At 39.0% G+C, this 26,374-nt stretch overlaps 1 protein-coding gene across 2 annotated transcripts in view; it reads right to left on the bottom strand.

Moving 5' to 3' along the window:
- The window catches only part of mfn2 (mitofusin 2), a 57,305-nt gene extending 31,188 nt beyond the window's left edge, over positions 1-26,117 (bottom strand). The window contains exons 1-4 of one of the 2 annotated variants that reach the window (XM_028807458.2): positions 26,037-26,117; positions 25,717-25,934; positions 12,627-12,805; positions 3,823-3,958 (exon numbers count right to left, since the gene is read on the bottom strand). In XM_028807458.2, the coding sequence (XP_028663291.1) occupies positions 3,823-3,958; positions 12,627-12,801 (311 nt within the window). In that variant the 5' untranslated portion in view covers positions 12,802-12,805; positions 25,717-25,934; positions 26,037-26,117. Of the gene's footprint in view, positions 1-3,822; positions 3,959-12,626; positions 12,806-22,768; positions 23,075-25,716; positions 25,935-26,036 lie in introns of those variants that run through there. The other variant, XM_028807459.2, reaches the window with a different exon arrangement.
- Between the last annotated feature and the right edge of the window lie 257 nt (positions 26,118-26,374).

The raw sequence follows: 26,374 nt of genomic DNA on the forward strand, positions 1-26,374 counted from the left end.
ATACATCTCAGTATTTTAATTATTCAGAGAGCTGTAATATCTCGAATGTAATGCATTCTGTGTCCTGTCGGAAAAAGAGAAAGAACGGAAGCACGTAGTGATTCACACACATAGAGCACATAGAAGATCAAACACAGAAAAAAGCATTTAACATGCTACTTGAGAAACTAGTAAAAAAAACGATTTTAAGATGAAGTTTATAATGTTCTACTTTAATGGCAAAATAAACTACATGATTAAAGTGGAAATTTCGAGATTAAAGTTGACATTTCGTGCTTTTTTCCCACTGTGTGCCTGTTTTTTGTTTGTACCCTAATACGCTTTCATATGACACTCAGACGGTGGGCTACAACTCGCCTTTTCACAGCGACTTTGATATGTGACTTCTTTTTTATTTCGGGCACTGTGCGACTTTGTGAAGTTGATCTTTCGAGTTTTTCCGACACTCTGTCACTCGATCAACTTCCTTTTGTTGATTATACCACTGTTTAAACCAACAAATAGTACGTTTTTCCTTTGCCTCCACTTGGTATTCGCTGAAATTCTTATATTTTCCCCTGTGCTTTTCCCATTGTCTTTTCACAGAAGGCTATTTATATTGATTTGCATATTCAAAGAGGCGTAATTCTGGGAGGAGTTGGGGCGGGACAGAAGGCGCGTGCACGTGCGTTACTTTTCACGCAAATCGGGATTTATGTAGTAGAAGAACGTGAAAGTATGCGTGCGCACAGATTCCTGCATCTGGATTTTTCTGTGCGTACGCACAATCCCGCTTTTGTGCTTACGCCATGTTATAGTGTGAGTTCTACGCACGGCGTTATACATGAGGCCCCAGTTGTTTATGTGAATTAAATTTTGTAGTTTATAATTTTCAGAATGGTTTCACTATATAGGATTCGTCACCTTCATTCTCTCTCTTTCAGGCCACACCTCTTTGGAATAGCAGCGAGCAGAAGCACAGAGCAGTGGCATCTCCCACAGGCACCTAGCCCTTCCAAACACCTGAGTAAGTTCAACTGAAGTAAAGCAGACAGCTGACCAGGAGAAATAACCAGCAGTGAGAAATCAAAGTCGATCACTCAGCGGGTGGTGGAAACTTAAAGCCCATGGTCTCTTAGTGATTCAGCTGAACGCGGAAAACGCTGAAGCACCGAAGTTATTACAAAAACAGAGAAGATGATATCAGCGTTAAACGTAAGTTCTATCTGTTCTCTGCCCGTTCAGGGCACGTTTATATGTTGTGTGTTCTGCAGCATGTACAGTTCAGGTTTTCCAGCCGACAGTGTAGACAGTGTAGAACTTCTTCAATTAGAAAATTAAAAATATAAGATCCTAGATCTCAGCATCATAGTACAAACAGCATACTAGCTTAGCAGACTCTGCCTCACATTGCATTCAGCACTTTAGTAATTTTAATCCAGTAACTAAGCAGGAAGTCTTAACTTTAATTTTTAAAATGAAACTCACTACTTGTTCCCTAGATACAGTGCCAACAAAACTAGTAAAAAGTACAATGGATGTTCTTGCAGCGCCTATTCTAAACATTATCAATAGTTCATTATTTCATGGCACAGTACCTGATGCACTAAAAGTGTCAGTCATTAAACCATTATTTAAAAAGTCAGACCTAAACCCACACATACTAAATAATTATAGGCCTATTTCAAATTTACCCTTTCTCTCTAAAATACTAAAAAAAGTAGTCGCCAATCAGCTTCTGTCACACCTTATGCATTACAATTTATTTGAGAAATTCCAGTCTGGTTTCCGCACTGGTCATAGTACAGAAACGGCACTAACGCGGGTTGTAAACAATATTCTGATATCCTCTGATGAAGGAAACTCCACTGTAATTATGTTGTTAGACTTAAGTGCAACATTTGACACCATTGACGATTCTATTTTACTGCACAGGCTAGAAAATGATGTTGGGCTTACAGGCACTGTGCTTGCTTGGTTTAGTTCTTATTTATCAAATCGATTCCAATATGTACAGAAATGTGTTGACAATACTCCATCATTATACACAGAAGTGAGATATGGTGTCCCGCTGGGCTCAGTACTGGGACCTTTACTGTTTTCACCTTACATGCTTCCACTGGGATCTATCATTAGGAAACAATGTTAATTTTCACTCGAATGCAGATGACACCCAGTTATACCTTTCATTTAGATCAAATGAAGTTTCTCTGATGTTGTCTTTAATTAGTTGTGTTAATGAATTAAAGGAGTGGATGGATGACAACTACTTGTCTTTAAACACAGATAAAACAGATATGTTAATTGTTGGAGGGAATGATGCTGATCACAACAACATTTTGTCATCATTTAACTCAGTTGGAATCACCATTAATTTTACTGAATCAGCCCGCAATCTAGGAGATATCTTCAACTCTAGCATGTCATTTAAAGCGCATATTACAAAGTTGTCCAAATCATGTTTCTTCCATCTTTAAAGTGTTGGGAAATTAAGCTTTTAAATCCCGGCTGAAGACTCACTACTTCAGTTTAGCATATCCTGACTAGAGCTGCTGATTAACTGTACAGAATGCATCTCTGTTGTTAGTCATTAGCACTAAAACATAAGTAACATGATAGTTATAATTTGTTACTAACCCTCACCTATTCTGTTTCTCTTCTCGGTACTCAAATGTGGCACTTGGTGCCACGGCCGACCTGCCCAGATGTTTTGCCTGCCTTGAGCATGGGAAAGGCACTATATAAATAAAATGTATTATTATTATTATCCCTGATGGAGGATCACAGGAATCATGGGGTAGAGGGGTCCTTTCATCGAACTGGCTGGCCCAGCGCTGTTTCAGTTGTGGAATGGTCAAATGGGGGAGGCAGCTTGATGGCTGAGGTCTCCAGGACTCTAAACAAATCCAAATCATGTTATGTGATAACATCTACTGTTAAATTCTGGTCCGTACTTGTAAAATTTTTATTTTTATACCGTATTGTGGATTTGTTCTGTTATGTGTATTGTATTGTATTGACCCCCTTCTTTTTGACACCCACTGCACGCCCAACCTACCTGGAAAGGGGTCTCTTTTTTAACTGCCTTTCCCAAGGTTTCTTCCATTTTTTCCCAACAAGGGTTTTTTTGGGAGTTTTTCCTTGTCTTCGTAGAGAGTCAAGGCTGGGCGACTGTCAAGAGGCAGGGCCTGTTAAAGCCCATTGCGGCACTTCTTGTGTGATTTTGGGCTATACAAAAATAAATTGTATTGTATTGTATTGTATTGTACTATGTCCCTCCATCTGCCTTAGCCTGTCTACAAATTGAATATCACTGGAACTAATTAAAAAGTTTTTCGGATTTTTGGTGTCGGACAGAGGAAAGTGCCTAACTATACACTCACACTTTTTTCTCCAAAAGATAACATTAAAGTTTGCAAGAAATTCAAAAGTGCATTGTCAACTTCACAATATCTAAAGAGTGCCTCACTTGTAAGCTTATCAATGAAATCTGAAATAAACACACTAAGACTCAACCAACACATCTTATTTTACATCTGTAGTAGTGACAGAAGGCTGTTGATAATTGGCAACAGTTGTGAGGTCATTTCTTATTTTTGTGATAGGATATTGGTTTAACCAAACAGATAACAATTGTAATTAACACTTCATAAATCATACAAATTAAATATTCACACGGAATCATGGATTATCTCATTCACAGCATATGTTTTGTACATCCCACTTGCAGTGTTGGAAATGATTAAGGGAAACAATGAATAGGACTGCAACAAAACTACAAAGTTAACCTGGTTACATCTAGAAAGTGCCAGTGCCTCATGCAAAAAAAAAAAAAGTACACACCTGCCAAAAAAAGCCACTTTCATGTGCCGTCTTGCTAAGACCTCCGCAATACCTGCCACATTAGACAAGAACCCTTTCACCTCTAAAACTTGCTCCTCTGTTGTGACTGGGTCCAGCTCTTCATTTTTGTAAGTTTCTGTAGAGCAAAGAAAAAACATATACATTATATGTCCATTAATGAAAAAAATATCTATAAACAGCCGTCAACTTTAAAAAGTGGGAAACTGAGCTGAAACGTACATGTAGAACTATTATTATTTTTGATTTAACAGGAAGATCACGAAAAAAATATATTTTATAACTTTATAAAACTGCTTCCACTATATACTTAAGACACATTTTTAAACATTTCAAGAAACACTATGTACCCGTCAAAACCAAGCTAATCTGGTTTCTGTTTTGTTTTCACCAAAGAATATTCCATAGGTCCAATTTCACAGCTCAGTTGTCAAGCAGTCATTGATTTTGTTCTCATATAACATGGAAGCTTTGATCCATTACAAATAATATCATACAGATAAATATCTAAGAAGATAGAAGAAACAAACACTCTGTGCATTATAAAACTTCCATCCATTTTAAAATCTGTTTAATGCTATTTGGGACAAATGGGGTCAGGTCTTATTTCAGTAGTACTATGGCATCAGATAATCTACAATTCTTTGGAATGTGTAGTTTTGCAATAAACATGTAACAAAAAATATACGGTTCAACCCTACTTTGAGGCACAATAAATTAATTACTAAACTCAAAATTATTTTATGCATCTCCTGTAGAAAATGCTACTAGGGCTCCTTTATACCAACAATTTCTTCTTATATAATACACTACCGTGGCTGTCCGTTTGTCTGTCCTGGATTTGAAATCACCTGTAGCTCGCAAACCATTTGAACTATTGACCTGGAATTTGGTACTAATATACTACGTGATGTCTACTATCCGCTTTCGGGGTGATGATTGACCTCCAAGGTTATTCCTCTTTTTATTTTATTTTAATGGAGAATCAACTCTCGGCAGTGGCCAGCAGGGCGTCCGTGTGCCATTCTCATCCCTACCACCTTTGCTATCAGTTCCTCTACTTCTTCATATCTTAAATCATTCTTGAGGCAGATTGATGACTTAAGTGCCAGCTTAAGTGAAAAATTAAGGAAAATGTACCAAGCAATTGCAACACAAACACTGACTTAATTTTAACGCAAAAAGATGCTGACGAAGTAAGAGAAGAAGCAGGCCGTTAGGGTGGAGAAAAGAGCCGCCGCTCAGGAAGCAGCAAGTGCATCAACCTCTGAGCAAACGAATTCTAAACGTACAGAGAAAGAGTATGAAAACTATGAATGCTCAAGTTAAGTGTATTCGCAGTGCACCGTTACTGGTGCCTTTATAATGCCTCACTATGACTGTCAAGTAAGAAGTTTTCTTTTAATTTTTCTTTCCTTTTAGGCATTCTGATCTGTGTTCAGACCATATATTTACTTATTTATTTATTTAAAGTGCCAAATTTCCACCAGGGGTCAAATAAAGATCTATCTAGAATTGTAAACAAAAGTAAGAATAGAGTAAGATGTACGTACTTATTTCAGTGGTATGACGCCACTGTCTGTCACCATATTGAACTTTCCAACGGTCTTTGTTACTTATGGGCCCATCTACAAGAAATTTGGTACGCGGGTTCCCAATGCTAACTGAATCCTACTTACGTACATTTATATGTCCATAGCCCGCAGCTCGGTCGCCGTGTGAGGCGGCGTTGGGTCCCCCATCCCCACACCTCCCACGTAGTTGGCTGCCTGCCTATATAAGGCCATCCGTCGCTCCGGTCTCTTCATTCCCTTCCTTGCTTCGCCACGGTATTCACGTCTCCCTGCTGATAACTGCAGCCTTTTTATTTAATCCACGGCTTCTCCGCTGTTTTATTGTTCGTTTATTACGATTATAGCTATTGTGTAGGTATTTTAGACTTAGTTTACATTGTTCAGGTACCCATTTCCTTTATCGTTCCAACTGTACCCCCATTAACATGTCTATCGAGGTGATCACCATCGATCAAAGAACTGTCACTTACCGAGTGGTTTCCATGCCCAGAGATGGCGTCTGCCTTTTCCACTCTCTGTGTTACATACTGCACAGCCATATCAGGCTCACTCTTGATATCCGGAAGAACATTGTGTCTTATGTATTGAATGACTGGGACAGGTTCAAGGTGTGGACTGATGACAGTACAGGAGATAATTATACTACACAGGAGCACTATAAGAGTGAAATGCTTAAGCCCTTCACCTATGGTTCTGCATGTGAGTTGATGGCTGCCGCTGAATTGTTCGGTTGTCGCTTTCAAGTGTACTGAAAATATTTTACACCTTTGGACAACCGTCAATGCCTCTTACAAAGCCTTCTTCAAAATGTTTACCCCAATCTACGAAATCTCCACGAAAATGACATGTCATGGTTGAGGGAGAGAGCTATCCCGACACCAAGAAATGACATGACTACGACTATAAACCACATTTTACTTCAAGAACTACCTTTACAACCGAAAACATATCAGTCTGTGGATTCACTTGTAGAAGTGGAAGACGAGGTGCACTATCCGGTAGAGTTTCTCCACAATCCTACAGGCACTCCTGAGCATAATCTAATTTTGAAGGTTGGGGCACCAATAATGTTACTGAGAAACTTACAGCCACTGAAACTTTGTAACGGCACGAGACTTTAGGTCACGTGTCTGCAAAAGAACCTAATTGAGGCAACTACTTTTACTGGCAGTGGCTCAGGGGAGAGAGTTTTTACTCCTCGCATCCCTGTTATATCCTCTGATCTCCCATTTCAATTCAAACGCCTCCAATTTCCAGTAAGGCTCTGCTTCGCAATGACAATTAATAAGTCTCAGGGACAGACCCTACAAAAGGTTGGCATTGATTTGAGGCAAGATTGCTTTTCACATGGCCAACTGTAAGTTGCATGCGAAAGAGTAAGCTTAGCGCACAGCTTGGTCATATTACAACCGGAGGGCTGAACTGACAACGTGGTATACAAACAGATCCTTAACAAATAATTATTGGTATATTTTCCCTCAGTATAAAAAGGTTTACTTTTCTTCTTAATAAAAATTTTAAGGCAGTACTTCGCCGCTGCGAAGCGCTGGTATTTTGCTACTTGTAAATAAAAGTAAGAATAGAGTAAGATGTAGGTAATAAACAGAAAGAATCATAAAGTGAGGATTTGACAGCCTGAAGTAACTGCAAACCCAGTCTTCACCTGTTGCATTCACCTGCACTCACTCATCAGTGGCTGCCCATCTAAGTGCATATTTCTCTCAACAGCAAGAGACAAATCAAGTGTCCAAGGATTTAACATTTATATACAGGAATTTCTTATGTTATGTTTACTGTTGTCTTGTATTATTGAGCAAGGAAAATAATTAACTAATTTAAAGAACCAGGACACATTTATGGTGAAAAGGAAGTTTACAAAATTTTGTCCTAATATTAGTATAACAACTATTATCTCAATTTCCTTCTACAGTAATCCCTCCTCCATCGCGGGGGTTACGTTCCACACTCCCCCGCGAAAGGTGAAAATCCGCGAAGTAGAAACCATATGTTTATATGGTTATTTTTATATTGTCATGCTTGGGTCACAGATTTGATCGAAACACAGGAGGTTGTAGAGAGACAGGAACGTTATTCAAACACTGCAAACAAACATTTGTCTCCTTTTCAAAAGTTTAAACTGTGCTCCATGACAAGACAGAGATGACAGTTCTGTCTCACAATTAAAAGAATGCAAACATATCTTCCTCTTCAAAGGAGTGCGCGTCAGAGAGAGAGAGAGAGAGAGAGAGACAGAAAAAAGCAAACAGTTAAAAATCAATAGTGCTGTTTGGCTTTTAAGTATGCGAAGCACCGCCGGACAAAGTAGCTGCAAGGAAGGGAGCAAGCATTTTTCAGCATTTTTTAGAGGAGCGTCCGTATCCTCTAGGCCAGTATGCGAACAGCTTCTCTGCTCACACCACCTCCCGTCAGGAGTAGAGAATGTCAGAGCAAGAGAGAGAGAGAGAGAGAGAGAGGAAAGCAAACAATCAAAAATCAATACGTGCTGTTTGATCTTTTAAGTATGGGAAGCACCATGCGGGAAGCATATCGCTTGCAAAGCAGCCACATGTAAGCCCAGCAAAGAAGGGAGCACTGTGAAGGTAATCTTTCAGCGTTTTTTGAGGAGCGGCCGAGTCCTCTAGGGGTGCGAACAGCCCCTGTGCTCACAATATATTTGAGGAGTTTTATTTAATACATAATACGCGCTGTGGTTGGGTAGCTTCACAGCCATCTGCCAAAAGCGTCCCTTGTATGAAATCAACTGGGCAAACCAACTGAGGAAGCGTGTACCAGAAATTAAAAGACCCATTGTCCGCAGGAATCTGCGATATATATTTAAATATGATTACATATAAAATCCGCGATAGAGTGAAGCCGCGAAAGTCGAAGCGCGATATAGCGAGGGATTACTGTACTTTAAGAATATTTTTTAACAGAATAATTTAACAAAATGCATGCAACTTTTCCCCTTCACGAATATTGTTTCCATCAAGTTGTACAAAAAACGTAAACTTATGATTATGTATTCATTTGCAGGAAGTAAATCACAATGTTTGCTCTATTATATAAAATTGTTTCAATCATCCATCAATGGTGACCTTGTGTATTACCAATTTTCATTCAAATGGGACTGAGTTCTTAACTACTGAATAAAGGGGAGCTGTGAATCTTCAAACAGAACCAAGCTTTAAAATTAAACACACTTCATATTCATACGCTACTCCGATTTTTCAGAAGCATTACTTTTTAATAATAATTTTAAAAAATATATGTATTTTGGACATTGTGAGCATATGACTTGAACAACTAACATATTGATTATGCAACTTGGGTAACCTGAGATTTTCTTTCATGGACATTTTAATGTTCTTTGCTGTTGTTCAGTACGGTCAACATAGCAAGTAAGCATTGAAGACTGTGGTTTTAAAAATTTTAAGATCTCTATTCTCCATGAAAGCATTAAATTAATTTTCTCGGCCATCACTACAAACACAGGGTAAACGAGAAGTTAGGGGTGTATGCCTTCAAGAAATTGTGCTGTTTCATGACAGACATTCAGTTCTTTATATATTAAGAGTAACACAAATTTTACAACAAAGCTAAAATTGCCTCCTCTTCATTACCATATTTCCTAGTCTTAATGGCTATATAGTGTATTTTACCATGAACATATTTCCAGGGAAAGTGTGGTCTAAGCTGGATACAAAAAACAAAACAGATCGTTACTACATCAAGGGGTTCAGTATTAATTGCACTGCTTCATTATCCACAATACATTGCATATATTCATTGTGCATTATAATAATCATCAACTTTTAGTCCAAAATACTTTATTTAAATTTGGGATAGCACACAATATTGGCTTGCCTCCAGTAATCAGCCATTGAATTGCGACACATATCTGAAACATAATTACAGTATATATGTCCTATTAGCAGTAGCATAGCGTGGGTGTCAGCCGCCCGGGGTGGAGGAAAATTCTGCCGCCCCCTTATTTTGGTATGGTTCAAATTTTTACAAGATATTATTATTATTTATTGTGAAATTTTGCCGCCCCCTAAAAGTGCCGCCCGGGGCGGGCCGCCCCTACCACCCCCACTACGCTACGCCACTGCCTATTAGAAACTCATTCTCACTGAACCAAATAATTGAAAGAAGGGGAGTAGGTTAGTACTATTAACCTTTACTATGGAAAGAACAGCAATGGCTTTACTGGGGTGAATGTCTGTAGCACTACAAATATTTAAAGTCAACTTTACTTCTCTGCAGATACAGTGATGCATGCACAGCATGACAGTTGCTACTTTCAAATAAATCTTTCCACTACAGGGTCCAAAACTTTTTTCTCCTCCAGCACAGAAAACATATACAAAAAACTACAATCCACCAATCCACTGAAGCCTTACAGGTCCTCATTCAGCTGCTTCCTTATACAATGGAAAGAAAATGATAAAATGAGCAAACAATACAAACTGTGGATGATGAATTTCTGGGTGACTTCAAACATTTGCCCATTTAAAATTTTTCTTTTTATTTGGCCAGTTTACGATATGGCTTTTTCTTTGAAAATCTGCTTTACTAAGGCCAGTATGCCAGTATCTTTTCATTGTTGTAGTTGAGGCTGTTATTTAGCAAGTATCATTTAAGGAAGCAGCCAGCTGAGGATCTCTAAGGTTTCAGTTTCTCAAACCACAGACTCAAGTATATATTATTTTATGCAGTTGTGAATCTGGGCTTTCTGCTTCTTTCTCTATCCTGGTTAGATTCAGTTTTCCCTCTTCCCTCAGGACAGTAGTGAACACCTTCATAGGAAATCTTCAGTTTCTCAGTAATCTGCTGCAAAACAACAGATTGATGCATTTCTTGAGAGTGTAATTTCCTTTTGACCATTTTGAACCCAGGATTGAATTTTAGAACATTAGAACAATCTAGACAAGAACAGGTGATTCAGCCCAACAAAACTTACCAGTCCTATACACTTAATTCTTCCAAAATAACATCAAGTCTACTAGTGAAAGTCCTACTGTTTACCACACTACCTTGTAATTTTTTTATGTGTCTATGGTTCTCTGTGTAAAGAAAAACTTCCTGTTTGTGCTATTTTTTTTTTAATTTTATTGTCATTATTACATACAAATAGATCAATTTTTACAAAAAATAGGATTGAAAACAAATCAACCCATCAATGTTTGTGCTAAATTTGCTCTTAAGTTTCTAACTGTGTCCCTGTGTTCTTGAGGAGTTCATTTTAAAATAACGATCAACTGCCCTAATTCCTTTCATAATTTTAAACACTTTAATCAAGTTTCCCCTTAATCTTCTTTTGCTTAAACTTAAAAGGCTCAGCTATTTTAATCTCTCTTCATCATTCATCCACTGTAGCCCTGGAATTAGCTTAGTGACTCTTCTCTGGACTTTTTCTAGCACTATGTCCTTTTTGTTGCCTGGAGACCAAAAACTGTTCACAGTACTTGAGATGAAGCCTCACCAGTATATTATAAAGGCTGAGCCTAACCTCCTTGGAGTTGTACTCTAAACAATGTTCTATATAACCTAACATTCTGTTAGGCTTCTTAATAGCTTCTGAACACTGTCTGGAAGTTTATAGTGTTAAGTTTACTACGACTCTTAAATTCTTCTCATAAAGGTGTTCTTTCAATTTTCAGATATCCCATTGTGCATTCAAACCTAACATTTTTACGTCCTACATGTAATACTTTTCATTTACTTTCATTAAATTTCATCTGCCAAAAATCTGCCCAAGTTTGTATGCTATCCAAGGTCCTCTGTAATGATTTAACAGAATTGAGATTATCTGTCAATCAACCTATTTTGGTATCATCTGCAAACTTAACCAGCTTATTACTTATATTCCTATTCAAATCATTTATATATATTGACAATAGCAGTAGCCCTAGCACTAACCCCTGTGGAAAACCACTCTTTACGTCAGCCAATTCTGTGTTCCTCAAACCATAATCCTCTGCTTCCTGTGTCTGAGCCAACTTTGTACCAATTTGCAAACACTCTGAACTGCCACTTCATTTTGTTTAGGAATATAAATACTTTACAACCCAGGGAAAAATAATGCACTTACTTTACTGAACACAGTAACAGATTTCAGCTATGCTAACACAATTACAAATCCTTCTCTAATAATCAATTAGTATTTAAACATGATGAATTCAAGATAAGCTATGAGAGTTTTTTTAGGGCACAGAAGTAAAAGTGTGGAAAGTGGGGATTTGCAGTTTTATGAAAATAATAAATTATAAAATGAGTAATTTCAAGAAGCTGTAGCCATTTGCAACATTAAAAATACAGCAAAGACATTGCGAATCAATTTAATGGTACCTTTATAAAAAGTCTGAATTACTAGGGGTGGGGGTTGATTTGTTTTCAATCCTATTCTTGTAAAATCAATCTTTTTGTATGGAATGTTGTGTGATTTCAATAAAAATCAATAAAATTAAAAAAAAATAAATAAAAAAAATAAAAAGTCTGAATTTCTATCAAAAACAAACATTCCTCATTGATTCCAAACACTAGCACATGACTATTAGGCTAAACCTGTTTTAAAATATTAAATGTTTCCCAGTTTGACACCTTTTCCGCTTTCTTATTTTTTCAGTTTGGGAGCTTCTAGATTATTCAAATTTTTTGTTTTGAGCCATTCATAGTCCTTTAAAGACAAAGTATGCCCAGGAGTATGGCAAAAAGTGTGCTATATTTGACTCCTAAAAATAGTATTTAGCTCTGATAGATGTTTTGTCTGTAGCATTTTCTCAGGAATGCAACTTCAACCTCTGGCCTAACACAAATTTTCTATAGTTTCTTATAACGTATAGTCAGATGGTTGATTACTGTATACAAGTGCAATGAGGTATTGCTTAATTTTTCTATAATATTCATTATCGAACACTTGTAACAGTACAAATATTTTATCCAACTTTCTCCGTTTGCACAAAGTCTTTGAGCATTTATATGTGCTTTGCTTTTCATTACTTTTTCCTTGTAACTCTCTATATATGTGAATTTCTACTGTGTGTGATAGTTTTGGATTGGTTGACTTGAATGCTTTCTGAATTATTCCCCTCTGAAAACTGCTATAAGAAAAATTAAACTGTTCTATTGGTTATTTTTACATACTGCATAACTATTATTTTAATGAAAACAACTATACAAGCATTTTAATCATACAGTTTATTATACCTTCTAGAAAAGTGGAGCTTTCCTTAATGTAAGCAGCAAGCTGTTCAAAGATGCCATTGATCTTCTTCTTGGCAGTGACAAAGTGCTTAAGAGGGGAGGCGTTGACCTCGGCCATTAGTCTTTTGTCCTTTTTGCTGACAGATGTGATGTTGGAGCAGGAAAACATCAGAGACATTGCGCTAAAAAAAAAAATAAATAAATAAAAAATAAGAAGAAGAATAATACTTGTTTAAAATGGCTGCAGAAATAGAATCAAGCATATCAACTGCTTTTTATGCATTAAGCTTCCAGTTCTGGGTAGCTCACCGATAGAGTGAATTTTTGTACAAAAATGTAAATCTCCTAGTTGGGGAAGCCCAAAACTTATCCCCATTAAGGATCTGTTGCATGATATGAAAATTACAATTCAGACTGCTTTCCTAGACACTTGAATGAGATCATGCAAATCCATAAAAAGGAACTGTGAAAAATAATTTTTAACTGAAGTGCGAATCCATTGGATACCTAACCAAAAAGATTAACAGCCGATATTGAGGTAAAGCTATCACATAATAAATCTACTAGGTACGAATACTTGGGCAAGCAGCTTTAATGGAAGTTTTAAGATTTAAGCAGACAAATATGTTAGAGTAATTAACCTTTATTTTTCCTTCTATACAAACAGAGACTGCAGCCACTCAGGCAAGTTTCACTGGTACTCCAGAAAAATTGGCAAGGATTAACGGACAAGTTCCAGTAAGAACAGTACGCTGCTATGCTAACAACAAGCCATGGATTACAAGTGACATCAAAGGCCTTTTGAACCAGAAGAAAGGGGCTTTTAAAGGCGGTGATCAGCATTAGCTCAAGTGCGTGCAGAAGGACCTCCAAGTCCAGCTCAGGGCCGCGAAGGAGAAGTACAGGAGAAAGCTGGAGAAGTTGCAGAATAACAGCATGAAGGAAGTGTGGGATGGGATGATGATTATCATTGGCTACAGCTTGAAGCGGGGTGCCACAATCGAGAGAGACATGGAAAGAGCAAACCAGATGAACAACTTCTTTAACAGGTTTGACCACCCTAACCCACTCTCACCTCGGAGTACTGCACCATCCACCTATCCTTCTGCTGATACCAGCATAGGGGAGTCCCTCACCAACCCCCCCCCCCCCACACACACACACACACAATTACAGAAGCCCAGGTAAGCAAAGAACTGAGGAGACTTCGTGCCAGCAAAGCAGTGGGTCCAGATGGAGTATCACCATGACTGCTTAAGGCCTGTGCGTTGGAGCTGGGGAGTCCACTACAGTGTATCTTCAACCTGAGCCTGGAACAGGGGAGAGTCCCGAGGCTTTGGAAAACATCTTGCATCACCCCAGTCCCAAACGTATCACGTTCTTGTGAGCTGAATGACTTCCGGCCTGTCGCTCTGACGTTACATGTGATGAAGATCATGGAGCGGCTGCTGCTTCACCACCTGAGGCCACAGGTCCGCCACGCCCTCAACCCTTTGCAGTTTGCATACTAGGAGAAGGTGGGAGCGGAGGATGCCATCATCTATAAGCTACACCGATCCAACTCCCCTTTGGACAGAAGCAGTGGTACTGTAAGAATTATGTTTCTGGACTTCTCTAGCGCCTTCAACACCATCCAACCTCTGCTCCTCAGGGGCAAGCTGACAGATGGAAGTAGATTCATACCTGGTGGCATGGACCATGGACTATCTTACAGACAGACCTCAGTATGTGCGTCTCGGGAACTGCAGGTCTGACATCGTGGTCAGCAACACAGGAGTGCCGCCGGGGACTGTACTTTCTCTGGTCCTTTTCAGTCTATATACATCGGACTTCCAATACAACTCTGAGTCCTGCCACGTGCAAATGTTCACTGACGACACTGCTATCGTGGGCTGCATCAGAAGTGGGCAGAAGTAGTATAGGAACCTAATCAAGGACTTTGTTAAATGGTGCGACTCAAACCACCTACAACTGAATACCAGCAAAACCAAGGAGCTGGTGGTGGATTTAAGGAGGACCAGGCCCCTCATGGACCCCGTGATCATCAGAGGTGACTGTGTGCAGAGGGTGCAGACCTATAAATACCTGGGAGTGCAGCTGGATGATAAATTGGACTGGACTGTCAATACTGATGCTCTGTGCAAGAGAGGACAGAGCCGACTATACTTCTTTAGAAGGCTGGCGTCTTTCAACATCTGCAATAAGATGCTGCATATGTTCTATCAGACGGTTGTGGCGAGCGCCGTCTTCTACACGGTGGTGTGCTGGGGAGGCAGCATTAAGAAGAGGGACGCCTCACGCCTGGACAAACTGGTGAGGAAGGCAGGCTCTATTGTAGGCATGGAGCTGGACAGTTTGATATCCGTGGCAGAGTGATGGGCGCTGAGTAGGCTCCTGTCAATCATGGAGAATCCACTGCATCCACTAAAAAGTATCATTTCCAGACAGAGGAGCAGCTTCAGCAACAGACTGCTGTCACCGTCCTGCTCCACTGACAGACTGAGGAGATCGTTCCTCCCCCACACTATATGTGACTCTTCGATTCCACTCGGGGGTAAACATTAACATTATACAAAGTTATTGTCTGTTATACCTGTATTTTTATCACTATTTAATTTAATATTGTTTTTTATCAATATGCTGCTGCTGGAGTATGTGAATTTACCTGTGGGATTAACTCTTTTAGGGCTAATTTTTTGTTTTTGTTTCTTTTCTCCCAGGGCTGAATATTTTTCCAAAAACTAACATTTTTTAAAAAAGAACACAAAGCAATTGTTTAACATATCAAATCAACAAAAAATATTTACTTTTGACAAATGTTACTGTCTTGCATGTTGTATGAGCCTGCATACTCTATGATTTCACATACATATCACATACATTTTACACAGCAAAGTCTGATCTCGCTCAAAGCAGCCGATTTCAGTCACTGCCACATTGCACTCCTTACAATATGTGTTGCTTTGGTGCCTATTTTTCAATTGTCTGTTGCTGCACTTTCTCACATATATTGTTAGTGTGTCCTGTAGAGAGACAAGTCACCCATTTGCCATCGTGCCATGCCACGGCCACCAAGTTTTCTGCCTGCATGAAAACCGTATTGTCACCTCTTTTCATCTTCTGAAACTTTATGAACTTTATGTATGGCATTATAGCCTGGCTCACCCCATGGGATTTGCTTCTGTTTATTACAGAAGTGAATAAAACTTTGCAGCAGCACGTACCTAAGCCACCAGGGGACAAAACACGTTTGGACCAATGCTCCCTGAAGTTATATCACCAGTTCTGTCCCATCTCTATTTGTAATGCCACAGCGTGCTTCATCTTGTCTTTCGTTGTGGGTTTCCACTTTGAAAAACGAGAATGCGATGCAAACGCAGCCCGCGATTCAAAAAAAATCTCTGCCTACCTGTTTGTCTTGTCTGACAGTAGCTGAAAAGCAGCATCAGGAGAGAGCAGCCTGAAGTATAGCAGCTGGTGATCTGTCGTGTCCAACAGCAAGCCATGCCGTCTTGTAAACTCCGGTAGACAGATCGGCTCTCAACGGATCAATGTCTGTGTATTTATCCCATGCGAACCTTGCCATAGATGCATCGGCTGCGCGAAGGCACTCAACTGGCAGCTGATGCCTGCTTCTCACTCTCTTGCTCGATCTCCTGATCACTGCCAATAAAATCCGATTCTGAAAAATCAAGAGTCCGACTCCGCGATAATGCGCAAAACATCGTCTGCCGAGTGTTTTCTTTTCTGCACTTGCTTCGCTCCCTTTTCACATGTTGATGCCATCTTGCCATTGTTTACATTTCGCAACTCACGCACACGCAAGGTTTAGTTGCCGAGTCAACGAGTCTAGCATTCCTCCAAGCACAGAGGGAATGCCTGTGACGTGACAGTGAGATTTGTCGCCATTAACAGCTGATTGTCGACTTTTGTCGACATTCGCCTTTAACCCCTCCTGTCGACAAAAGTCGACATCCACCCTAAAAGAGTTAATAAAGTATCTATCTATCTATAAAAGGTATTGACACAAATACCTACATAAATGAAGGCTAAAGAACGCCTACCTACATAATGTTTAATGAAATCTGAGGGAGAAAAAAAAACAAATAACAGCATTAAAGATTAATTTTCATGTGTACTAACACATTTAAGTCAAATGAAGAGAAGAAAAACAAAGTACAAATTAGACTTGCAGAAATTTAAACATGGCAAAAAGCCTCCAAAGTAGGCTTGCTACTAGCAACCAGGAACCATGTACAAGGAAAAGCCTAGTTCCCATTTTGTTTACATTACCCTTTTCCCTGCAAATTTGTGCATGAAACTTTTCTTTTCTCTTTTTGTAAACGTTTGCTCTGTTAGGACTTACTTTCTGTTGTACTTTACAGTTTTATATACAATTTTGTAACAAGACCAACAACTGCATTTTCACACAAGCTTTCATCTCAGTTGAATTTAAACACTCCTTTCATCATATGATGTGATCATAGCTTAGCCCTTACCTTTTGGTAATAGTTTAAATCATTTTTTGTGGGGCATATCTAGTAAGAAAAATTTGATACTTAACCTAGTATTCCTGAGATTGCACATTTCTACCACTTTAGGATAACAAGTCAATGCCTGCTCAGTCCTACAGTGCTCACAATTCCTATCTTAACATAAGTAAATGTGTGCATAAAATCAGCCTAACATGTTTGAGCTGGGTTGTAAAAAAAGGCAGCAGACTTGAATTTTGTATTCATACATCAAGATTTTCATTTTAAAGTGCATCTGGTATTACACAATACAGTATGTTTAATATTAAATCTTTGCAAATACAGATCACAGGATAGATGTTTTTATTTAAAGAAATTCAAACATAAAATATATGAGAAATAAGATAATACCATTTGGTATTCTGGCTAGCCAATTGCTAAATTGCCACAATATCATATCCAGATACTTCATAAAAAACAGGAGGTTTTTTTCTGCTTCGTTTAAGTAAGCCTGTTGTTTGTTCCACATTATGACGACTCTGCATAACGAATGACTTCCTGGCTTCAGACTTAAATGTACCTCTATTATAATATCCAAAAGTACAGTATACAATTCACTAATTAATGGGAATGATTACTGCTGCATCAACATTATTAATGTCTTTGAAAATTCTGAAGACTGTCGTACATGGCTGGGGGTCAGACCCGGCCGGGACGCCTGGAAGGACTAGGTCGCGGCATATTTGTCTTCCGGGCCACAAGGGGGCAACCACCCTGGAGTAGAAGAGGCCCACGGAAGGAGAGCAGGGAGGCTCAAGACTGTTGGGGCCTCTGGTCACCGCCAGGGGGCGCCCCGAGGCTCATGGAGCCCGGGACTTATTTACCTCCACCACACATACGGAGGACGATCCTTCCAGGGTCACCCGGAGTGCTTCTGGGTGCTCTCCTGATGTTTCCGCCACACCAGGACGTGATGTCAGGTAGAACACCTGGAGTTCATCCGGGTGAGGATAAAGGGGGCTGCCATCTTCTCCTGTCAGTGAGCTGGAGTCGGGAGCAGGACGAAGCTCCTGGAGAGAGGAGACAGGTGGCCCAGGGACAAGGAGAGAGAAGGCCCAGGAGAAGGGTCACTGGGGCTAGAAGCACATTGTGAGTTGTGCGGGACTGAGTTGTGTTGTGTGGAGAAGAGAAATAAAGGTCTTGTGGATTAAGATGTGGTATCCGGGCAATTATCACAAGACCTAGATTAGATTCAAGATTTCCTTCTCAGTTAAAATATTGCAAGTGCAAAAAAAGGAAAAATGGACATCACTTGATAACTCATTGGACTGCTTCCTTCATTGTTTTTGGCAATGTTTTACAGCTGGATGCCCTTCCTGACACTAACTCTCCCAATTTATACAGGCTTGCAACCGGCACCAAGCTGGGCTAGTTTGGACCACTGGACAATCGTAAAACCAGCAATGATGTATTGAGCTGAGACATGGGCAATAAAGTGGGCACAGGAGAAGAAATTAGAAATGAGAATGTTGAGATGTATGTGTGGAGTTACAAAAATAGACAGAATAAGAAATAAAACAATCAGAGTTCAACAAAAGTGACAGATTTCTAAAAAAGTACAGGAAAGTACTTGAAGTGGTATGGACATGTGATGAAGAAAGATAATGAATATGTAGGAAAAAGATTGATGGGAATGGAAGTATAGTGGAAGAGAAAAATAGGCAGACCACTGAGGAGGTGGATTGATAAAGTAGAAGAAGATGTGAAAGAAAAGGGTCTGACAGGAAAGGAGGTACAGGACTGGGTTGAAATGGAGAAGGCTGAGCAGACATAACATTACATTTTTTAAATTTCTATCCTTTTAGCCTATAATGATGTCCAGCCCCTACTCCTGTAACTGAGATACCAAAGATCAGAATGAGTAGTTCAATGTGGACAGTTTGTAGTGCGTAAATGAAGAAAAGCCGACAAAGCAGGAGTTTAACAACAACCCTTTGATTCTCCAGTGTGTTCTACTCTCGATCAAGCCTTACCCAACACTCCCCTAAAAGAGTATAATACTCCATTTTATATTGCAGTAGATAGATACAGTGTTGCCTGTGTATGTATTGTTAAGCTCTGGTCATTTTGTCTGCTAGTCTGGCTTCTGTCTGCTTGGATGTGCCACTTGCTCTTAGCCAGAAAATGTCTAAAGGTGTTTTTTTGTTGTGAATTTTACTGCAGTTTTATTTGGATTATTTTGAGTATGCAATCCAGCATCTATATATATAATTCACTAAGCCGCCACCAGCGCAAGCAAGACACCCATGAAAGCACGCAGGACAGAGCCACGCCCACCAACTCTAAGACCATTGGATATGATGACAACTCGCAGAGCCACGCCCACCATCTCGCATGCAGCAATTCACAAAACACGGCGTCATTGGATACAACGACAACTCGGTGAGCCACGCCCACCAACTTGGACGCAGCAACTCACAAAACAGGGCGTCATTCACGTTCGTCTCTGCTACACTCCACATGCACCTCTGAGCCACGTTGACTTTTCATTATTCTTTTCGGTTATGACGCACGACCGCGTCCACCATCGCAAACTGTTTTACACGCCATGGTCTTAAGAGTTGGTGGGCGGGTCTCCGTGAGTTGCTCTTGCGAGCGGGAACATGACCAGGCAGTGTGTATGCTTCGAGAACGAGGGTGAACGCGGCAGGACCATCTAAGAAGAGGCATGTTTGTCGCGGATGTGAATCACTGTATGCAGCGTGTAAAACAGTTTGTTTGTCGCAGATGTGAATCACTGTATGCAACGTGTAAAACAGTTTGCAAGAGGTATCCCATGGTCTTAAGAGTTGGTGGGCGGGTCTCCGTGAGTTGCTCTTGCAACTGGGCACATGACCAGGCAGTGTGTATGCTTAGAGTGCGAGGGTGGACGCGACAGGACCATCTAAGAAAAATCATGTTTGTCGCGAATGTGTTCCGCCCTCTGCGCACGCCCACCATCCAGCCCCATCCCTCGCTCTGGGAGGTGGGGGCGCGGCGGCGGTCCTCCAGTTTTCAGTCACGGACAATTGTATGTTGCTTTCTCCAGAGTTCCCTTACAATCGTATCCTCAAACCCACCCCATAAGAAGAAGCATGTTTGTCGCGGATGTGAATCACTGTATGCAGCGTGTAGAACAGTTTGCAAGGGGTATCCCATGGTCTTACAGTTGGTGGGCGGGTCTCGGTTAGTTGCTCTTGCGAGCGGGCACATAACCAGGCAGTGTGTATGCTTCGAGAGCGAGGGTGGATGCGACAGCACCATCTAAGAAGAATCATATTTGTTGTGGATGTGAATTGCTGTATGTAGCGTGTAAAACAGTTTGCGAGGGGTATCCCATGGTCTTAGCAGTGTCTATGCTTCGATGTGAATCACTGTATGCAGCGTTGTAAAACGCTGTATTGTATGTTGCCCTCTCCAGAGTTACATCTTTTCATTCACCTACAGTCATATCCTCAAAACCAACCCCATTTGGACAACTGTGTCTTTCAGGAAGTGTTCACCTATCAATACATAATAATGCGGCGTATGCTACGCCGCGGGTTGGCTAGTATTGTATATTAAGGCTAATCAGCATCGGACTTGGAGATATAAACAACACTGCAAACCACAACATCTTCATGAAACAGAATGAGTAGTGCCTTTGCCTAAGATAGCCGATCATCTTTACTATTTTGATAGAAGCAGTTAAAATATTTGAAGATAAAGTAAGGAGATCCCATCACTCTCTTTCTGAGGTTTAATAGCAGGCATGCCTTGTGACATCTTCCAACAGGACAATGTCCTACCACACAAATGGCTTCCATATCATGAGAGTACCTTACCTGCATTTTTACCTGCATCTATTCTGTGTATAGTATGTATGGTGCATTCTATGACACTAACTAAAAGTCTGTTCTACATCTCTAAATATCACTGCCCCTACAGAGGAACAATTGCACAATGCTTGGTTGAAAGTTCTACTGAGCATTATTTAGCATTTCTATGACCAAGTGCAACAACTTGGAATGGAATCTACTTGTATCATAATAAAACCATTGAGAGTTTTACCCAAAAAACTTGATCACCTCAATTTAAACTCTCAAATGTTGTCAAAGAGATATATCTGCTGGTTAACTGACAACTTTAAATTAGTAACTGAGGATGGGTATGGTGTGTATTCAACAGTGCCCTGCAATTAGACTGGTGATCTGTTAAGTGTTATTTATTGCCAGGTGCCCAATAAAGACACCAGCTCCCTGCAACCCTGAGCCATAGGCAAGTTAGAATATGGATGGAGAGATGTTGATGTTAGGCTTAACATTTACATTTCCAAGATCTAAAATCAATACATGCTTTTAATTCCAATGCTACTAAAGTTTTGCATTATAAAATACAAAGCCTGATATGGACTGCACCCTGATTAACCAATGAAAGAACAGTTTACTAATGGAAACCAAGATATGGAAAAGTACTGCATCAATGTTTTTTCTTTATTGCCTTAAATTACTATATTTGCAAAAATAAAAAATTACTTGAATTCCCTTGAAATAAACAAATATCCCTCTTGAGATAAATGTAGCTGTCTACCCACATGCAACACCGAGCCAACCTGGACCAATAAATTTTTCCTTTGCTCTAGTTTTAGAATATATTTTTGACTCTTATCTGAAATGTTCAATATACTAGTTTTCAGGAAAGGTGAAGCAATGCTTCTAAGTGCAGCAACTATTTCCTCTATTAATTTGCCTGAAGATAACATGCACTGCTTATTCTGCCTAAAGTGTCACATTACTAACATAATTTATATCCATGGTTTCTTGTGTTGTTGAAGACAGATACATCGTGCAGTTTAGGTCATTCCAGAACTTTTGAGGAGACAGGAGCAGATACTCTTTACAATAAACTGATACATTAATTGGTCACATTTCAGTTGCTTTTCTGTCACCTGATAATATGCACTTTGTTGTAAATATTTAGTTTAAAAAGTTAATTATCTTTACACTTCAAAAGGCATCTGGGTACTATAAAGGCATTTGATCAAATTGACAATGTATGTTATTAAATTTGTATTGCTTGCAGCTGTTCCCTAATATTTCACATTGCTTGTTTAATAGTTACTAATTTTTAAAATTACCTTTAAAGTAAATTAAAATAAAATTTAGTTTTACAAAAGCCTACTATTACATTCAAGTGTCGAAACTATCATACTAATTCCAATACAAATTAACAACATTAATTTTCCAATAGCAAACTAATATTGTACTCTACAGATATTCCAAACATTTTGTATTTTTGCAGTTATCTAACCAAACAAGTTTCTGATCTAAAAATATCTAAACCTATAAAAAATCAAAGAATGCTTAAAGATATCCCTTCCTCTTTAATTTGCAATCATCAACATTAATATATAACATAAAAATACAAAGTTTTATTATGCATACCATTAACCATGCAGCAAAACCATAGAATCAGAAGACAAAAAGTTACTTGCCTCTTCAACCTAGTCATACCTGTCTGGGGACAACTAAGAAATAAAAATTTACAACAAAAAGTTTTTGATGATCCCTGTGTTAATAATGCTCCTTATTCTAAGTTTAAAATGAATGTACATGTGAAATTTCTTCTCTGTGTGATGAATGATAAATATCTTACCTGGCTGGCTTTCTTTGAAGATGAGAATGAAGTATTTAAAAGCTGCTTGTTTGACTTCAGCTAGGTTGGGATTTTCCTTCCTCCGTGAAAGAGTCCAATATATTTTTTTCTGTGTGAGGTTTATTTTTTTAATTCAGATGCCTGAGTTGTTAGGCACAGGGTGCATTAAGCATTTCTGTACTTCCTTCCTTGAGCTTCAAAACACTTTGTAGATTGTTTGTTATCAGTGCAAGACATCTTTATACTATACATAAGCAAAGCAAAATAAAGACATAACGCCATACATAAAGTGTGGTTCACACTCCAATTTTCATTCACATGAAAAAAAGCTAATGTGAAAAAAAATTAAACAACAAGCATTGGATCACACTCATATTTCTTAGTTAAAACACCAGAAAAAGCTCTTTTTCAAGCTGTTTTTATGCTTTTTCAAAGAATCGCAAAAAAAGTGAAAAAGCAAAATACTGCATTTTCCATTAAATTTTGTTCTTTAAATCAACATTCCACCTTTCCACAGCTGTTATGTGACTTTCTTTCAGCATGTCATAAACCTTCACTAAGCACAGCTCAGCTTGTGTACACAGTGCTCCTCTCTCTGCTGCTTCTTTTCAAGGACATTACAGGGAAGGACATGTGTCCTTCTACTTTGCCTATGGCGGCAACCTTTCACCCATATTCAAGAAGGCAGGAACATGTAACAGAAGCACCCTCCTATTAAGGTGTAACCATTTAAAGATGGTAATTTGACACTACTGGTAGAAATAAGTACTGTACAGACCTGACAGCTCTGTTTCTTTCTTCAATCCAGCACAGATTTCTTTTTCAGTATTTTTTGATTTCCTCTTTCCTTCAATAGTTCACAGAACTGAAATATAACTATTTTCAGCAACATGTGTCTGCCATCACAATTCCTGAATTTCGTGCTGATTTATGGTGCTGCTTCATAGTATGTGAACCACAAAATATATTTCTAGAAAATTACACATTTCTATCATTAAATCATGGTAAAATCACTTCATGAGAAAAAGAGCGGCCTCTATTATAGTAAATGTATAAGAGCCCAAAAGAATCTGTTAGGTAGTCCTCTAATTGGTTTTTAGTGATACTTATGAGTGACAAAGTGACTGTGACTGCTGACATCTTAATAACAAAGGTGTTCACATTGCAAGAGAAAACTGCTGAACATATCAATACTCATACAGACCAGAGTATTTTCAAAACAAAGTGATGGGATTAAAAAAGCAAAAACTGAACTTTCTAACTACAATTAGCAAAGATGATACATGTGCATAAAAGCAGGTAAAGCAGTTGAAAAAATGAACAATTTGCCAACTGTTAACCATAGGGTTTTGGGGATGGTGCAGTAGCTGGTGGCAAAAGAAATATTTTGCAGTCGGAGGGACGATGGTATATAAACTAAGAAGCAAAACAAGCTGAAGCTAATGTCTTATGATATTATTAAAGAATTTCAAGCTAAACAGAGGTTGAATATTTTCGCAAAACATTGCTCAAAACTTTCCTTAAAGTCAAACATGCAATACTTTTAAAGGCCTACATTTTCAATTCTTGAGTAGGGAAGATTTCACAGATGCAGTGCATGCTAGAAGACCTTGGGATATTTCATTTATCTACTTTTTATCTCTTTAATCCATCACAGGCTAACTGGAAGTTAATGTTCACCCCAATAACACTGTGCAGGATACAAGTATACTACGTGCCAGGCCAATTTCTAAACACCAAATTAAGCTAACCTGCAAATTACTCAAATGTGGAAAGAAATCAAGTAGTTCTTGGGAAAACCCACATCAGCCCGGGGAGACAGGCAAACTCCAAACAGCATCAAAGAAAAAGACTAAGAAATGGTATACTTTAAAGATGCTTTGCAAACACCAGTGATGCTATAATAAGCGACTACTCAAGCAGTTTATGGTTTTACAATCCAGTCTAGTTTCTGTTGAGATATGGTTGCCACTTTTTCAGGTATTTAGCTTCCAGACAAGAGTTTTACTTTTAAAATTACTTCTTATTTAAAAGAAACTGTGTAATGCTATTCAAATAAACAATGCAAATACATCCTATAAATTATTATATAGTGTGGGTAAATTTTATCTCAAATATATTAACCAATAATTTCCAAATACTCCCCAATAATTTCTAAGATTTACAAATTAAAGATTACATTTTCATTAAAACCTATGATGTGAAAGGTGCGATTGTAAGACTTAAGTAATATATAAACTTTTCAGAACTAAACAGTGTAACTGACTAAATCAAGTATAACACAAGAGTGCATAGCGTACTTTTTGACACCACTCCCTATAACCTTCATATACCAATTAATACTGTAATGAACAGTCTTCGGATCTTATTGATTTTTACGTTCATTTGCCCCTCATCAATACCATGAAAAGGCAAAAAAGCTCTCGTATAATACATCCCTTCTATAGCAGTGATCTTATTGCTTCGCACTCACCCCATTTCACTGGGCACCGTAAATCGATATGCAAAAATACAGTTGCACTTTTTGGGTACCTGTACATTTGACTTCCCGTTTTCCAACCTGTTACTGCCTTTCAGTTCCGATTTCGTTTCCTCATCAGTAATGTGCTGTAATGTTGCGGATCATTTGCCACCCTAACCTTCCTTTGCCCTGCCAAATATAATCAGTGTTTTTATGAGCTCAGTGGTTCTTCTGCCTCTTAAAGAGTTTTTTTTTTTTTTTTACAAACTGACGGAATCACATGCTTCAAATATGAACTGTGAGAACTGTACTGCCCAGCTTATAACAAAACACACATTGCAAATTTGTAAGATATTTATATCACATAAACCCCTTTCGCGCTCAGCCCCAAGATGTGAGGACTTGACGGTCACAGACGTCACGGGCACGGCTTGGCTCGGCCACTGCTAACCACCCCGACTGCCGTGCATCTCCATCGAACCCATACCTTGCAGACGGAGCCTTGTTTCAGATGGACGGCATCCTGCACACCTGACACCTCCGTCTGTTATTTCGTTGTTGCCAAGGTCGAAATGTGAAGCAAATGGTGGAATTATATTATTGCTGGTTTCTCTTTCACAACGTGCGTCACCACAGCGCTTCGCTGATCTTCTTTCGCTTTAGTCTCTTCACTTGTTTCACTTACTTCAGGTGTTTCACTTGCTTCTGTTACAAGACAAAATGTTCCAGTTTATATTGTCTTTAGAATATGAATTTTAGTTGACATCCTTCGCTTATATTTTTTATTAATTTTATTTAGAAAATTACCCTTGGTGTTCTTTGGATCCCGGCGTGAATGACGTCATATAGAAGAGGACGTCTAACTAGGAAGTGACGCGAACAGATTGCGTCTCCTTAACGAGAATCGTGCGTGCACGGTCACGTTTTAGACAGAGGCAGATTTATTTGTATGCCACACTTTATCTCCTTGTCACATCCACAGTATTTACTTAGGTGACTCTGAGTAGAAGGGAAATTGAGAGTTGCTCAGTGATATAAATGGTGGGCCGACCTGGACTTGGCTTATGCTATGCATACCATGCTTACGGGATATGCTTGTTAGGTTTATACTGAAGAAGAAGAAAAAAAACAGACGGATGGTACAT

The sequence above is a fragment of the Erpetoichthys calabaricus genome, chromosome 8 (assembly GCF_900747795.2).
Source record: "Erpetoichthys calabaricus chromosome 8, fErpCal1.3, whole genome shotgun sequence".
NCBI classification, from domain to species: Eukaryota; Metazoa; Chordata; class Cladistia; order Polypteriformes; family Polypteridae; genus Erpetoichthys; species Erpetoichthys calabaricus.